General features: G+C 42.3%; 1 protein-coding gene across 3 annotated transcripts in view; it reads left to right on the plus strand.

Moving 5' to 3' along the window:
- Positions 1-17,537, plus strand: part of arhgef10 (Rho guanine nucleotide exchange factor (GEF) 10) — a 92,834-nt gene that overhangs the window by 64,669 nt on the left and 10,628 nt on the right. For 2 of the 3 annotated variants that reach the window (XM_034195427.1, XM_034195430.1), the window contains 5 exons: positions 682-768; positions 2,722-2,948; positions 3,517-3,674; positions 11,258-11,400; positions 13,222-13,396. In XM_034195427.1, the coding sequence (XP_034051318.1) occupies positions 682-768; positions 2,722-2,948; positions 3,517-3,674; positions 11,258-11,400; positions 13,222-13,396 (790 nt within the window). The remainder of the gene's footprint in view (positions 1-681; positions 769-2,721; positions 2,949-3,516; positions 3,675-11,257; positions 11,401-13,221; positions 13,397-17,537) is intronic. The other variant, XM_034195429.1, reaches the window with a different exon arrangement.

Consider the following 17,537-nt stretch of genomic DNA (forward strand, 5'->3'; position numbering starts at 1 on the left):
GCAAAGTTTATCCTGTTAACTTTAGCTTCAGTAACTCTGGAGCCAAGTCTGCTACTTATGCTGCGTTTGTGATGACTGTAAAGTCAGAAAGCCATTCAGTAAATAATAATAATAAAATTTTGAAAACATATAATTTACCAACAAGAACTACATGCGAATTACTACAATAAACCCTGCAAAATATATCAGGCAAATATTGAAATTATCATTCAAATGAAGTAAATAAATGAGAACAAATAGAATAAGTAAAAACTTTCACAGTATGCTTAAAGGTCCTCCATGTGTATATTGTGTTGTACATCAGGTCTCTTTTAAAATAGAATACACAGGTTTGATTTTCCTCCATTTACATGTGTGGATGAAGAACCCACTCGTAGGAAAATGTCAGTGTTTCTTTTCCATGTGAGACCAGCTTCATAAGACGGTGTTAAGATTTTATGATTTCTGTGTTGTATTTCTCTCATAATTTGATTTGCATTGGTTTTGTGTCAGATTGTGTGAAAGTGACTCTGTGTCTCTCATCAGCCAACGGAGCCTAGAACCTGTTGGAGCGTAGCACTCTGAAAAACACTAACCAACTGGTTTATTTACCCTGAATTCCTAAGTGCTGACTTCATTTGCACACTCATGTGACCGCTCGACTTTTAACTCTTCCTTCTTTGTTCTGTTGTTGTGCGGCAGGTTGAGTGTGCCGTTCATAACCCAGAGCCGCACTTCAACGCAGAGAGCACCGCCGACGCTCCCGCCGTGGGTCATGGCTGCGTCTGGGTGAGGCCTGTTCCCACACCAGTCATTAACGCCACAGTCATTAGCACAAGTGAAGAAGTTATTCCCACGTTTATTGTGGCATTCTACTCTGGTTCAGGTTTCCTATTTAAATAATCAGAGGTTAGTGACTTTGAAGCTAAAAGTGTTTTTAAAAACAAGATATGACAGATGTAAATACACATTAGCTTCTTTACTCAAATACTTAATTTGGACTACAGTAAGTGTTGTTCAGCCATGTTTGTTCTTGTCGGTATAGGAACACTTGGAAGTCAGAAGCTGGAAATCTCTCGTGTGGAAAATCTAGCATCCCTTTTTAAATGGGACTCAGCATTTTTGTCCCTGTGCAGTGGTTGAATTAATTTATGCCCCTTTATTTGGTGAATTGGCAATCTGGCCTAATGTAATCTTTTAGCAGAAATGTACAGCTCCCACATGGGAAGTTTCTACTGCATTTATGAAGACTTTCCAGACTGTATGTCATAATTTTTTTTATACATTTTACTGGTGCACCAACTTGCATTTTGAAGTGATGTATGGGGCGGGGGGGGGGGGGGGGGGGGTCCAGTGATGTGTTAGGTCTTAGAGGGTGGATGACGTTTATAGATTATGCTCTCAAACTGAAAGATCACTATCTTTGATAAAGAGAGAGAATATAGTCTTCATCAGAGGTGGAAGTGAATAAAAGTCCTACCACATGTTTGTTTGTTTCATCCATCTACTCAACCAGCTGATTCTAAGTAGTAAACACTTCATGCAGGTAGATGAGCTAATTAGTGAAATTGTCAGTTTTAGGTGCACAGGGAGAACCAGTTAGTATTTGTAGGATTTTTACTCACTAAAGCCATGGTGTTCCACCTCTGACCTTCATGTTACTCAGCATTCCACTTATTTGGACTGTGCAGGACAGCCAGAACAGCAACAAGGAGGACAGATAGGCTAAGGTAAGGCTAGCTATATTGCTGTAAAAATACATAGGGGTTTTAAAACATTTAATTAAATTTAGTGAGGTAACCGTGCACCTGTTTAACTCTGAGCAGATATTTTCTTCTGTTGAGTGGTGACAAAAAGCATTTTGAGTTCTTTGTGCCTTCTGCGGTAACAGTAACACTTTTATCTTCAGCTTGCTAATGCAGTGTTTGTATTATAAATAAATCATGCACTGTTTAAATTTGTTTTGCTTCTTGTTGTATGATGCAGTAGCACCAAGTTTCAGAAATAAATGCAGGCCAGTGGGACTTTTATACTTTTTACCTATTCGTGATACATTTTTGGACCGATGCGACTAATACGCGCTACTTTGAGATTTCACATAATAAATGCACTTTGAAATTTTAGAAAAACTGTGTATCTGTTACAGCTGTAAACAGGATCATACCTAAAACGTAACTAAAAGAAGAGATTTAATTTTGTTTGTTTGTTTAATTTTGTTTTCTCTGTAATTATCTCGTGTTGTTGAAGGTTTTTTTTTTTTTTTTCTGTTTTGTGTGCACCGATCCATCATATGTCAGCAGAGTAGGGCCTGATCAGTACTTGGCTGGGGATCCGATGGGGAACACCAGAGGCTGTGTGTTTGCATGTGCTTGTTTTCTTCTCTCTCTTTGTAGAAGTGAAGGAGCGTCAGGAAGGGTTAACTTGAGCCAAATCCCAGCACGTGTCTGTACTGGAGACTCTGTGATGACCTTGAACAACTGAGAGCAGCAGAAAGACAAATGACGTGGATTGTTTGGTTTCACTTGGCTTTGATTTGTTCCCTTTTCCATCTTGGAAGAAAAAATGATCATGCTTTTCATTTATCAGTTATTGGTGCAGGGGTGGTTTAGCGGCGAAGACACATACTACATACAATAAAGACGAAAAAAATGTTTAAAATGTTTTTTTCTCTCTCATCGATACAACTATTGATATAATTGAATCCTGTCAGTACAAATTTATTTGTTTTGTTTTTGCAATCAGGTTGCAAGTTGCACCAGCCAGATGGGCCAGATAGCCATCGTGGCCATGCAGAACTCCAGCCCGAAGGTGACCGAGTGCTTTAACGTGGAGTCGCGCATCCTGTGCATGGCCTACGTCCCTGCAGACCAACCCCAAGAGAATGGAGACAAAGCTGTGGAGAATAATGACATCCCCCCAGGGAAGACCAGTGATACTCCCACCGTCTGTCTGGGCATGGAGGAGGGCAGGTACTCCCATCTCACCACATAGTAACTCCACTCTGTGCTTGAATGTCCCAGACGACTTGGAAGTATTCATAAACGTTGTAGTAGTTGCTGTTGTCATAGTAACAAACATGGCATCATTACGTCTACAACCAAAGGTCTGTTTGTTGACAGATTCCCTAAAACTATTGAATGGATTTGTGAATATGTTCATTCTTGGCTCCAGTAGAGGGCATTAAATTAGAGGTCGTGATTCGGGTTGTGTTACTACAAGCGGTTTTTGCAGATTTCATACTCTTGGTCTGGTCTCTCACAGATAAAACACCTGTTGTGGTGACTCCAGACAATTTGTAAAAGCTTAAAATGTTTAATAATTACCTGAAATCCTAATATAGTGCTTTAAAATGAACTGATTTTCACATTATTTGGTGAAGGACAGTCTGACTTGGAGTAAAATTTTATGAGGGATCCACATTTAAGTTTTCATTTCTTTGCTTTTCTTTATTTTATTTCAGTAGGACACTTGGTACTAATAATTTCTTTTTTGTGGGTTTTATTTTTTATGTTTTTTTTTTCCTGCTGTGTTGTTTAGTATCATTGTTTATAAGAGCAGCCAGCGGTCCAAAAAAGTACGTCTGCAGCACTTCTTCACCCCGGACAAGTCCACGGTCACCAGCCTGGTCTACACCAAACGCTGTCTGTACGTCGGCCTGGTCAGCGGCTCTGTGGCGGTTTACTCCAGATCACAAGGTGTGTACAGGACGAGCAGTGGCACCTGTAGATTTGTGGACGTCTCCTCAGAGTTTTGCCTTTGTATTGTTTCTTGATACAGTTTGTCTACGGTAATTATGGTACTTGTTTTGGACGTGTTGTGCATAATAACAGGAATGTGTTCAAGTCAGTTTAGTTTGAAAACTGCAGGCAAACTGTTGCTTTAAATATTTAGTCTGCCGTGGCCATGGATGTGGTGATTTAAACGGGAGCTGTGGTGAGCACGAGCCTCTGGGGCTCACCGGGTGATTTTAGGGTTAAGTTGGGGTTTTCCCAGCAGTTCAGAAGGAGCAGTTTCAGTGTGTTTCCTCTCATTCAGGCACACACACACACACACACACACACACATTGAATTTGTAAAATAGTTTTTTCTGATATTTGCCTTAGTTGTGTCTTTAAAGAAGAAACATGAATGATGAATGAGAACGATGAATGGATTGAGACACGCATGTGTGTAATATTATAAACCCAGCGCATTATAATATGAGGAAAAACCATTCCTGGCAGTGGCAGTCCTGTCAGGTTTGGACAGCAAAACTGTAGATGGGTGAGTGAGTGAGTCAGTCCCTCCCTTCCTGACAGCTTCTGTAGACAGTAACTCAAAAACCATAAATGGTATCACCTTGCAACTCACCAAATCAAAAAGAGCCCATAATGAGGATGAAGTAAACGGTTTGTGGTGAACTTTGATGCCCCACATCAATCCTAAAAGCAGCTTTGTTTTAACTGTGTAATATCTCATAGTCATGTCTGCCCCCATATTAGCTTCAGCTAACAGAGTAAAAACTGTGTATAGAAAGTTGATGCCCAATTAAATACATTCACCACAACAGAAATGTAAAACCTGAATTAAAGAATTGATAGAACATCTGGCTGGGGATGGCGCCAAAAACTTTTCCTTCTTACCACAACCTTGAAACACTGCTTTTTTTAATTTGATTTGTTTATTTGGCAAATAATGCATACAAACACGCAACATGTAAATATGACATTAAAAACCAGGATAAGACATGAAAGCATAAACGCTTATTTCCAATGTGGTCCTTGCTTCTAAATATTTTGAAACCCTTGAAAAACCCAATTCTTCAAATATTGTTCTGGACATCCACCTGGTGAAATCTGACACCTGCTGGACAGTTGAGGAACATGCATCCATATCAAATTACAATATTTAAAGGCTACAGTCAGAACAGTGGCTGCCCGCGTACGAGCAAACACGTTGGACGTATGATAGTTTAAATGTCGCATACGACTCTGTTATATGTTTTATGGTATTCTTCTGGATTATATTAAAATAAATGGATTAATCCAAAAAATATTAGGCTGTAACTCATGTCTCAAGTCATCTGGATTTGTGTTTTGGTCAGAAATCTTAAATGGAAAAAGGCCAAAATAGAGAGAATTAAACCTAAAACACAGCTAGCATGAACACTGCAGTCTCATTTACTTGTAATCAGATTGTGAGGTTTAGATATGTTTTTATTTCGGCACGTATTCTACTCGCATGTAACCATTGTTAATGGACTGTTCCACAACCAGCCATTAGGACAGACCTGGGCAAACTGCAGCCCAGGGGCCCCATGCGGCCCTTTGCATGTCTCTGTCCGGCCCTCATGAGGTCTGTGATTATTATTACATATATTAAAAATGTCAAGCTTGTGTGTTGCAAATCATTAGAGAGGTTTATTTAGGCATATTTAAATATTTACACATTACAATAATAAAAATTACCTATAAAAGCTATTAAATAGGTAATTTTTTGTAAAATTTGTAATGGGAGACAACCGAGTTATCGATGGTGTGGCCCTCGGACATAATTCAGGTTCCCTATGTGGCCCCTTGTAAAAATTAATTGCCCACCCCTGCACTAGGAGGTAATCAAGATATTTTGGCTTCTCTTTTTTTTTTTTTTCATCACTTTACAGTCTAATGTTGGAACTTTAAATCGGAAAAAAGTATCAAACTGCATGTAAAGATCTTTATTGAATTATTAATCTGAATTGGGGGGTTTAAAATCTGCCTGGATTTGCTGTGATGTGTTGATGGAGGGTCTGCAGTGTGTGATCGCTCCTTGTGTGATAACTGTATGCATTTTTTGGAGATGGAAAAAAAAAAGGGGAATGTTCCAAAGGTCACATGCCAGAATAAGAAAACTGATATCATCAGATCTGTTTGCTGCATGATGTCGACATGAAAGCACGCACATTTCAACACATGATTGATGCAAGTCTGCAAAGAAGAGCTGAAGACATGTTGCTTTCTTCACACCCTTTTCAAACGCACATGCAGCTTCACACTGTGATTATTAAAATAATACACACAGGGCACCGTTGGAATGCAAATCCCGCCGCTTCCTCTGCGCTCGTCACTGTACGGAGCACGTCTCCCCGCACGGCACCTCTCCTCCCTTCAATAGCTGCCTTTGTGCCTTCTCTTAAGCAAACACGATTGGCGAGGCCTCATTTACCTCCTGACCTAGTTTAGCAGGGAATGTGGTATTTGGAAAATCGAACTTTGTATTCAGCACAGGAATCAGCTGAGCATTTAAAAAAACAACGTTGGACTAAAGTGTGTGTTTGATCACTGCCACGCTTCTAAAGCACTCAAAACTTTAAATTTAAAGTCCCCTTTTTCTGCTTGCGGTATCATATTGCTGCTTTTATGTGCACAACTGTCTTAACAGCCGACTTTTACTTTATTTTTGGGGCCACCATAATTGGGTCCGACCCGTTTGTTAACATGGACTGTAAAAGGAAATAAACTCCGTGGGTCTGAATTACTGACATCCCATATAATGATTCCAAAATGGTATGGACTTTCCACACTTTTTGCACGTTGGGTTGGAGAATGTTTTGCGGATAATTTACGATGTATAATTGCGCACCTGACAGCAGGTGGCAACATAATGTAGACAGCAGTATGTAAATTAGGATTTCATGTGTGTTAATGACGTGTGTTTGCTGCAGGGTGATTACACAGTTAATTACTGTATTTTCTGGAGTATAAGTCATGCCTGTTAAACCCCGTGTATAAGTTGTTTTCTCTATTATCAGCTCATTAATTTGTGGTTTTTGTGCATTGTTGTTGTATCCTTATTATTATTGGCATTTATTTGTTTAATGCTTTGATTCCAGTGAAAGTCCAATATAAATATCCATCCATTTTCTTCCGCTTTATCCGGAGTCGGGTCGCGGGGGCAGCAGCTCAAGCAAAGCCGCCCAGACCTCCCGATCCACACACACCTCCCCCAGCTCCTCCAGGGGAACCCCAAGGCGTTCCCAAGCCAGCCGAGAGATGTAGTCCCTCCAGCATGTCCTGGGTCTTCCCCAGGGCCTCCTCCCAATGGGACGTGCCCGGAACACCTCTCCAGCGAGGCGTCCAGGGGGCATCCGGAAAAGATGCCCGAGCCACCTCAACTGACTCCTTTTGACGTGGAGGAGCAGCGGTTCAACTCCGAGCTCCTCCCGAGTGACCGAGCTCCTCACCCTATCTCTAAGGGAGCGCCCAGCCACCCTGCGGAGGAAACTCATCTCGGCCGCTTGTACTCGCGATCTCGTTCTTTTGGTCATGAGCCAAATCTCATGACCATAGGTGAGGATCGGAACGTAGATCGATCTGTAAATCAAGAGCTTTGCCCCCTACTCAGCTCTCTCTTCACCACGACGGTCCGATACAGCGACCGCATCACTGCGGACGCTGCACCGATCCGTCTATCGATCTCACGCTCCATCCGTCCCTCACTCGTGAACAAGACCCCAAGATACTTAAACTCCTCCACTTGATGCAAGGACACTCCACCGACCTGAAGAGGGCAAAGCACCTTTTTCCGGTTGAGAACCATGGCCTCGGATTTGGAGGTGCTGATTTTCATCCCGGACGCTTCACACTCGGCTGCAAACCGCCCCAGTGCACGCTGAAGGTCCTGATTTTACGAAGCCAACAGAACCACATCGTCCGCAAACAGCAGAGACAAGATTCTGTGGTTCCCAAACCAGACCCCCTCTACACCCTGGCTGCGCCTAGAAATTCTGTCCATAAAAATAATGAACAGAACCGGTGACAAAGGGCAGCCCTGACGGAGGCCAACGTGCACTGGAAACAGGTTTGACTTACTACCGGCAATGCGAACCAAGCTCCTGCTGCGGTCATACAGGGACCGGATAGCCCTTAGCAAAGGACCCCGGACCCCGTACTCCCGGAGCACTCCCCACAGGGTGCCCCGAGGGACACGGTCGAACGCCTTCTCCAGATCCACAAAACACATGTGGACTGGTTGGGCGAACTCCCATGAACCCTCGAGCACCCGATGGAGTGTGTAGAGCTGGTCCAGTGTGCCGCGACCAGGACGAAAACCACACTGCTCCTCCTGAATCCGAGGTTCGACCATCGGTCGAATTCTCCTCTCCAGTACTCTGGAATAGATCTTACTGGGGAGGCTGAGGAGTGTGATCCCCCTATAGTTGGAACACACCCTCCGGTCCCCCTTCTTAAACAGAGGGACCACCCACCTCGGTCTGCCAATCCAGAGGCATTGTCCCCGATCGCCACGCGATGCTGCAGAGGTGTGTCAGCCAAGACAGTCCCACAACATCCAGAGACTTAAGGTACTCAGGACGGATTTCATCCACCCCAGGTGCCTTGCCACCGAGTAGCTTTCGAACCACCTCAGTGACTTCGGCCTGGGTAATGGATGAGTCCGCCTCTGAGTCCCCAGTCTCTGCTTCCTCTTCGGAAGACGTGACGATGGGATTGAGGAGATCCTCGAAGTACTCCTTCCGCCTCCACAACATCCCCAGTCAGGGTCAACAGCTCCCCGTCCGCACTGTAAACAGTGCTGGTGGAGAGCTGCTTCTGCCTCCTGAGGCGTCGGTGAATAACAAATACATGACTTATTCTTCAGAAAATATGGTAGTTAGACTTTGATTGTGTTTTCTTTTTGTTCCATGAGCCACAAAACTACAAGGTGGCTCACATTAGAGAAACTAATTTTTCTAACCATTTTTATGAATCTCATTGCTGCCTCACATCAAAGTGACTTGAAAATACATCAGTTGCACTAAAATGCACTTTGCGTTCAACGCAGAAAAGCACAGAACTATAGTCCACCTGTTACACACCGAAATGTTTGTTCTCAACAAAACAAGCACAAATTTTATCTCTTTTTAAACTCTTTGGAAATGCCCACCGTTTACAATGAAGAATGAAAGACGTCTCATCTCAACTTCATTTTAATCTTGATAAATCTCATTGTGTGTTCTAAGTTCTAAATTGTTTTAAATTCAGTGTTCCCTTGTAAAATTTTGCACACCTGGGTGGATGCATCCCATATGCAATATATGGGATGGGGTGTGTGTGTTTGGATCTCAATTTATGGAAATTAATTTGCTAAATTGCAATAAATCATAAGATCATCACAATGTCAGAATTTTTGTCATCAAAGTCTTCAGCTCGGAGTAAGACCTATATACACCCTGAGGCTCACTGGTCCCGGGGCTTATCCCGGGATTCTGTGGCAGGAAGCGGATTACAGACTTTAACTTCCCCTGGTCGGGCCATTGCACGTTATTCCCCCAGCCAAGGTCAGTACTCATTTATAGCAGTGTGGACTGAGACAATGAGCATAAAGTGTCATGTCCATAGACCGTGACCAGGAATCAAACCCAGGTCTGCCTATTGGAAGTTGAGGTCCTTATCCCACTGAGCTACTTGCTCATTTGCAGTAAGAGACACAGTAATGTGTTTCTGCACAGATCTGATGGTGTAGGTGCAGAGTGTGTAGGAGGCGTGTGTGTGTGTGCGCGTGTGTGTGTGGGACGCAGCACAGCTCTGACTAATTCCTCTCAGCAGCCCATCTGTATTCACAGTAAAGGCTGTGAAAGCCATCAGTGACCACTCCAGCATGAGCAGAGAGACCAATGTGGGCGACCTTTTAAAAAGGTCATTTGGAAAGACAGTGTCCTCTGATAAACCAATACGTGCATATAAAACTGCTCCAGGTTTACATTTATGGTTTGGTTTGAAGTTCATAGACATTTGTAATGAAGCTGTTCTTTTTATCCTCCAGTATAAAATACAGGGGGATATAGCCATCAGCATGTCCGTCCATCTGTCTGTTGTCACTTGTTAGTGCGATATCTCAAGAACCACTTGTCCAGTTTCATTCATATTTAGGATAATGGTGTACTTGGGTGATCTCCCCGACACTTTGTATTACAGTGGGGACCGGGGGGCATATGTCATCTCCTGATGACTCTTGTTCTATACAGAGGTGCAGTAATTTCATTTTTTGTTAGGTATTTTACTCTGTGTAGGTCTGGATATCTGACCATCGTCTGGTACAGATTACTAATCTAATCCCAGTGCACTGGAGTGAGAGAGGGCAATTTCAAAATGTAACCCTTTTTTTTTTTTAAATATTTGACACAGCTATTGTTACGTTTCATGCAGGATTGTGCAAGACTGAGACAAGTGAGGGAAGCCACCAAAACGCATGACAAGCCTGAAAGACTTGTTGGCATCTGTGGCTGTGATTGGAGAAACTGTTATCTATGCAGATTTTTTTTTCTTTTCTGTTGCATCTCCAGTTAAGACTTCATGTGGTGTGGAGAAGAGAATAATTTTTAGGTTTGTTATGTTAATTTAATTGGAATTTTGTGGAGATTAGTAAAACTACAGATTGTTGTTTTTTTTGGGGGGGGGGGGGGGGGGGAGAGAATGTGCATATAATAGCCACTCAGAAAATGAATGATTCCATTTTCCTGGATGTAACTGGCACCATTGGATTCCTTGAAAATGTGTAATTAGCCACTGGATTGAACATCTTGGGTCATCTAGAAGTCGAGATATTGGGAAATTTTAAGCCACCATTAGGTACAAATCCAAGATGGTGCCATGGCGGCCTCCAGGAAAATGGGCACTTTAATGTTCCTGGAGGCTGCCATGGTGGCCATCTTGGCACCATTGGCTTCCTTGGCCCTGAAAATGTGTAATTAGACACTAGATTGAACACCTTAGGTCATCTAAAAGTTGAGATATTGGGAAAACCTTCCATTTTAAACTGCCATTATTTATAAATCCAAGATGGCCGCCATGGTAGCCTCCAGGAAAATGGGTAATTTCATTTTCCCGGAGGCTCCCATGATGGCCATCTTGGCACCATTGGCTTCCTTGGCCCTGAAAATGTGTATTGAGCCACTGGACTGAACGTCTTTGGCAATCTACTGTACAAGCAGAGATATTGGAAAAACTTAAATTTTAAGATTCCGTTATTTACAAATCCAAGTTGGTCACCACGGTGGCTTCTGGGAAAATGAAATCAACCAATTTCTCATTGGCTTTCTGGAAAAGGACAGTTTTACTAATCTCTACAAAATCAAATGAAAGCTGGTACCTGAACATAATGAATATGACTAATACAAGATGAGAGATCAAATCTTGGTTTGGGGCTTTATTTGTCATGAGGGTTTTCGCTCTTTCCATGTTGCAATTTTCTTTGGCAGGTGTGATTTCAGTCAAACAAGGTAAAGTGATTTAGGCTGATAAAGTGGTGTCTGTTTTTACAGGCGCCTCGTGGAGCTGCGACACACCCAAGTTGCTAAAACTTGGAGTCCTCCCAGTAAAGACCATCCTGGCTGTGGAGGAGAACCTCTGGGCGTCTTCAGGTGGACAAGTCTTCATCATCAGTACCCACACCCACTCTGTGGAGGTATGTAGGCTCAATTGTGGGCACTTCTATAAAAAAAAGAGGAGTCCACAGCAGTTCAGTTCACCTGCAGAGTTAATAAGCGCTGGTGGACTTTTGTCTCATCCATGAGTCTGATCCCGTTTGTAAATCAGACAGGGAAGGAGCTCCAGAGAAATGGACCAGGACACGCGTAGTTATCCTTCTGTTTATCAAGTCTTTGGGACAATCTGAGGCTCTCTGTGCAAAAGTTCAGACTCTGGGAAGGATTTTTTTTAAAAAATGTTTTTATTCAGGAATGTGTGTTTAAAAGAAAGAAAGGAGCAGATTATTTCAATCTGGATCAAGTCCTGGAGCTGGAAAAATGTTTCTTTAACAGGAGGGGAAAAAAAAAAAAAAGATCTCCTTTTTGAGTGCAGATCTCATTAAAGCAGCAGAACCACACATTTTAAAGGCAGAAGCAGAAAGCGCCTTCTAGTTATTTCCTTTATTATTTGCCAGCAAATAGCATTCGCGGGTAAAATTATTGAAGGGCTTTTATTATGTGAGGCGCCTCGCTTTCTTTCCTGAGGCTTCTTTTTGTATTTTTGTGGAATATGGTTCGTATTCCCTGTGTGTGAGTGTTCTGGCCTGGTTTGGTTTGTGGAATGGAAACACCTGCTGTGGGTCCAGGAATAGCCGCTCTGCTCTGACACGCACTCATTCAGAATCAGTTTAGCCTCATTAAGCTCATTAAGGGCCACCTGCCTGCTTCACTCTCTCTTCCTCACCGAGGGTTTACAGACGGGTCACAGTTTAAAAAAAAAAAGTGAAAATTAGTGACCTGCATGTAATTATTCACTATTCATAAAGTCACGATTAACAAATAGGTCCGGCTTGGGGACTGCAGTTGAAAATTAGCCTTTTGGTTAAATCTGAATGGATGCTTCTCGGCCAAATATAACTCCACCTACACTGGAAAGGATGAGTGAGGTTATGTAATGAGAAAACCCAGCGTTGTTCTCTGCACAGAGAAAATTCAACATCCATGATTGTTCTTGCTCCCACACATAAATGAGAGTAAAAACAGATAAATTATGAAATATTTTGTGAAGTATGTGGGACTCAGTTTGTAACACTTTGTTTTTCTGGGGGGCAAGTTTAACAGTGGACAGGAACTCAGTGTAGCGCATGTGCACACCGCAGCATGTGCTGTTACTTAAAATAAGGACTTTTAAGTTATAGAAATAAATGAGATGATAAATAAATGTTCTTTGGACAACATATTGGATGTTATTTGATGCATTTTGGACAACAGAAAAAGTCCAGAAGTCAACAGTAGATTTTAGCAGGAAGCCTTTAGATTGTGGTGTATGCGATAAGGACTGTTATTTTAAGCAGATGAGCGCAAATTGCTGGCATAGTGAGACTATGTCAGTAAAAAGGAGTTTATTATATTTTTTTTAATCAGCTTGATGTAGTTTACTTTCATTACTGGAGTTTCTTTTGTTCAGTGTGTTGATTCCAGGGAAAGCCTGTATAAATTGTGATTTTTCTTTTCTTTTTTTTTTCTGTATACAAGTCACACTGGAGTGGAAGTCACATGACCTCCAAATCTGAAAAAGAAAAAACAAAACAAACCAACTGCGACATATGCTCTGAAAAATATTGTATATAGCAGCACATCTGATGGAGCCTCTACATGCTACATGTTCTCAGATGTTTTCCTCTTTGACAAACACTGAAGCTGCTTCTGCTTGTGAAAGTGAACTTCTGATTAAACAGGGTTTGACTGTTTAAATTCTCTGCCTTTAAAAACAAGCGTGAAGTCTTAGACTCCTTCTGTCTCGGCTGTCTGTCATCCAGAAGCAGCTGGAGGCCCATCAGGAGGAGGGCATGGTGGTGTCCCACATGGTGGTGGCCGGGGTGGGCATCTGGATTGCGTTCAGCTCCGGTTCCACGCTGCGGCTTTTCCACACCGAGACACTGCAGCACCTGCAAGACATTAACATCGCCACACCTGTCCACAGCATTCTGTATGGTAAGGCTCGAGTTTCATTCCTGGACAGAAGCTGCACCTATTAAAGAGCAATCCTCTGTCAAGGTCCAATCACTTAGTTCCTGTAACCCTATAGGGGGAAGCCGTTGAGCGGGTTGTTCTCCCAGTGAGGTGTCCTTGATAATGGCATGAAACCCCCAAATGGTCATGGTCATCATGTGGTCCCCCCAGCTTGTAACGCGCTGACATCCATAAATGAATGTATACTCTGCTCTTTTGTCTTTTAACAAAATCAAACAACACATGTTTCTGTTCTTGGCATCTTTTCTTGTTGAGGATGAGTGAATACGTTCTGATCATCACTCTTTAATATGATCAGTACGACTTTAAAGGGGTCACAGAGTGCAAAATGGGGTTTTTAATCTGACTGTGGCCTTTTATCATCAGCGTGTGAATGTGTCCCATTACATACGATTTCACCCAAATTTCAAAACTGAGGAAGTCATGGCTCTTTTTTTTTTTTTTTTCGCAATTGTAAATTTAATTAATTACCTGCTGTTTTATGTCTAATTACATAGAATTGTAACAGATTATAGCTGCTCACATATGGTTCACTGGCTGGGACGGTGGATCTGGTTGGGCTACCAGGCAGGATCTCTGTGCTATAGGCATGTGGAGATTAATCGATACAAATCAGTATCTTGATACAAACGTGCGCAATGCGAGTGCTTCGATTCAGTTAACAGGTGAAATCACGCTGGATTGCTTGCTGCCTGCTTGCATAGATCTCAACTCCCCCAATGCATATTGAATGCACCACGGACAGAAGCCAGAAAGCACATTTCTACCATAACAAAAATGATGACATCAGAAGCCTTTTTGTTTAATGATTCCCTTATCGGCTCTTCAGTTCAGTTGTTTTTGAGGGTGTTTATCAGGAAATGATCATTTCTATATTGCTTCAAGCAGACCCGCTGCAGTCTGCAATCAGAATAGAGAAATGATCATTCAGATCGCTGCAGCACCAGCCGGTGCTTAAACTGAAGTCCGTCAGGTAAAGGAAATAATAATAATACCTTCTGTTTTGTGGGAATAAGTGTGCAGCTCCAAAGAGCTGCGCATTTCAGTCGGAATTATAGCAGGTTTGTCACAGTCTCATCACCTTTCAGCGTCTCGTTTGGTGGAAATGTCATCATCTCTCTTCACTGCTGTGATGTCAACTTTGTATTGTCTTAAAGGAAACGTCCAGCCCAAACTATTTTTAAAGGAACAGAGACATGATAAGATATGTTTATTCTTAGGCGAGCTGCAGTTCAGAAATAGAGAAAATATTTATCAGACAAACAAATGGTGCTTTAAAGAAACTGGTTAGCAGCAGCTTCAGTTGCTTTCAGGCATTTTCACAGGAAATGTTGCAAAATTACAGCTGAGTGACTGTGGGAGCAGATAAAAGCCTTTCTTCCAAGTTTGAACGATCAGAGTATCGTTACAAAGTCTCTGAAGGCTCATCGCCGAGCGGACCGCACAGTACTAAGGAGGTATGTACCAGTACTGGTACTAGTATTTTCTTTACTGAAGCAGCACATGAAGTGAAAGTGTGAGTTTGTAATCATGTTGATGGACGCACTCTGCCTGCATGACGTGGACACTGTGGACACACATCAGCTCCTTTCTGAAACATTTGTTTAACAAGACATCCTTTCCCATTAAACTGACCTATAATCTGCATTTCACACAAATCCAGGCACCAGTTTGAATGAAGTAACATTTGTGACTAAAATGCTGCAGCCATGAAACCGTTTTTAATCACTCGGCTCCGATAAACCTGAGTGGTGCTGTCTGTCTGCGTGTCCTCTGTCTGTCTGTGTGTCCTCTGTCCAGTGAAACTACTGTTTGTAAACTGGTGTGTGTGTGTGTGTGTGTGTCTCTCTGACTGTCTTTGGATGAAAGTTGAAGGTCCTGATTTTGATGTATAAAAAATTCCTATTCAGGTCTCTCTCGAGGATCGTCTGTGTCGCCGGCTGAATGGTCCCCCCTAAAAATCGGTCCCCTCTACCTTCACGGCGCATGCATCATTAGCCACAGTTCACTGATTATCTCCTCGTTTCTTCTTCATACTGCCTCCAGTCATCATCTGTCTCAGTGACAGATATCTGAAGCTTTTGTACAACAATTATTTCTACATAAATTCAGCATTATTTCATCATAAAAGAAGGAGGAAGCGATCAGAGCGCCACAGCATCACGGAATATTGCCTCGTTTCTACTTAAAACTGACTTTAGAATGATTTAAGAGGTTTTACTTTGTCATCTGATGGTTAATAATCACATTAATCCATTTGATCGCTTTGGGTGAAGAGAGTCTGACTCAGACGAGATGCTCAGACGAAATGACTCATGCGCAGTGGAGGCAGAGTGGACTCATTTTTAGGGGGGGACAGTTTGGTCTGACACCGGATTGTGTAGCATGAAGCAGATGACTTCCTCTGGACAGGATGTCAGTCCAACACACAGCTGGGTTGACTGGAGCAATGCAGAAGAAGTGTTGTATGCAAAACCACTGGGAATTGAATCCATGTCAACATTGGGTAGCCCAAATCCATATCTCACTGACCTACCTGCTCTACCTTGATAACCTTTTTACCCCCCTGGTATGAAATACGGGGGATATAGTGATCATCATGTCTGTCCGTCTGTTTTTGATTTAGTGTGATACCTCAAGAACCAGCTGACCAATTTAATTCATATTTAAGATAAAGGTGTACTTGGGTCATCCCCTGACACTCTGTAGTCCTGATTTGTGGGGACCCGGGGGGACATGTTGTCTCCTGATGACTCTTATTAGAGTGTCTTTATTTTCATTGTTATCTTTACACTTTACATTGTAGCAAACTTTAATAAGATATTAGAAAATTTTCTTTTTTAAAACCTGCTAAAACAGCCAAATGGGTTTCAACCTGCATTACACTTCAGGTTATTTACAGCATGACACCATTATAGTAGCTCACCTTTGACCCCTGACGAGCGCACTGCAGGTCGGTGCATCCTGAAGGCGTATCAGCTGCAGAACACAGTGCAAAGATCCAGTACAGAGCTGCAATAGAAAAACTTTCTCAGGTGTACAGCAGTTTTTTTTTTGTTTTTTTTTAAAGGAAAACATCACACAGTAAGAAATGCAATACTGCCCTATAAGAAACATACCAAAGAGCTGATATTCCACACTTTTTACACTTGAGTCTGTTTGTCTGTTTACTCACTGATCTGTTGTGGTGGTTGAGTTTGGAGAACTCGATGGTCGGCGGTGATGTTGAGGTTTTCTGCAGCTACGACTGTGGCGTGCGTGCGTGCGTTAACTCTCGGTCATGTTACCGTGGCGATTGTCATTTCAGCAAGAGGTCGTGACCTTTTGTTGTGAAACAAACGGCTGTAAGTCATCACTGATGTCCAGATCCGCTCAGACGGCTGATGATGCGAGCACAGTGCTCGTTAAGTCTGCTGCTCTGGAGTTTGCAATCTGCGGCCTTACATCAGGATTCACAATAATCCGTCTGCTCGGGGTCTCGCTGGGCAGTCACACGGCTTACAACCACGAGTGATGAAGCACAGATTGTTTTGAAGTGTGTGTGTGTGTCGTCTGATTGCTGCTGCTGTCACTGTTTTTCCTGCCTGCTGTGGAATGCTGATATCCGTGTCGGGTGTGGTGTGCTTCATCTCTGGATCTGTTTGTTTTGATCTCTGTGTTAAAGCAACACCTGATTCCCGATCAGTTAATCTGATGAACAGCTGGACACTTTATTTGGTTTATTAAATGAAAAGCATCTATTGTAAAGCAAAGTTGCATCTTCATATTGTGAGTTTTCCCCACATGCAAATGAACAGGAGTGAGAATAACATTTGGTAGACCCACAAAAATCTGAGAGGATTCAGTAATGATGACTTATTAGTTACAGCTTTGCTGAAGTCTTCATGGCTCATTTAGTGGTTGAAACTCCTATCTTGCACCTGAGGCAAAACAACACAGTGTAGCACATGTGTCATTAGCAGGGTTTTTGTTACAGATTTGCACAAAAATTTAGCAATCTTTTCAGAATGTTCTTTAAAAATAACTGCAAAATGTCACTTTTCATTAAGTGATTTAATTCTGTTGAAATGTAATTCCAGTAGTCATTGCAAAAAGATCAGTA

The sequence above is a fragment of the Thalassophryne amazonica genome, chromosome 19, assembly GCF_902500255.1.
Source record: "Thalassophryne amazonica chromosome 19, fThaAma1.1, whole genome shotgun sequence".
In the NCBI taxonomy this organism is placed as follows: domain Eukaryota; kingdom Metazoa; phylum Chordata; class Actinopteri; order Batrachoidiformes; family Batrachoididae; genus Thalassophryne; species Thalassophryne amazonica.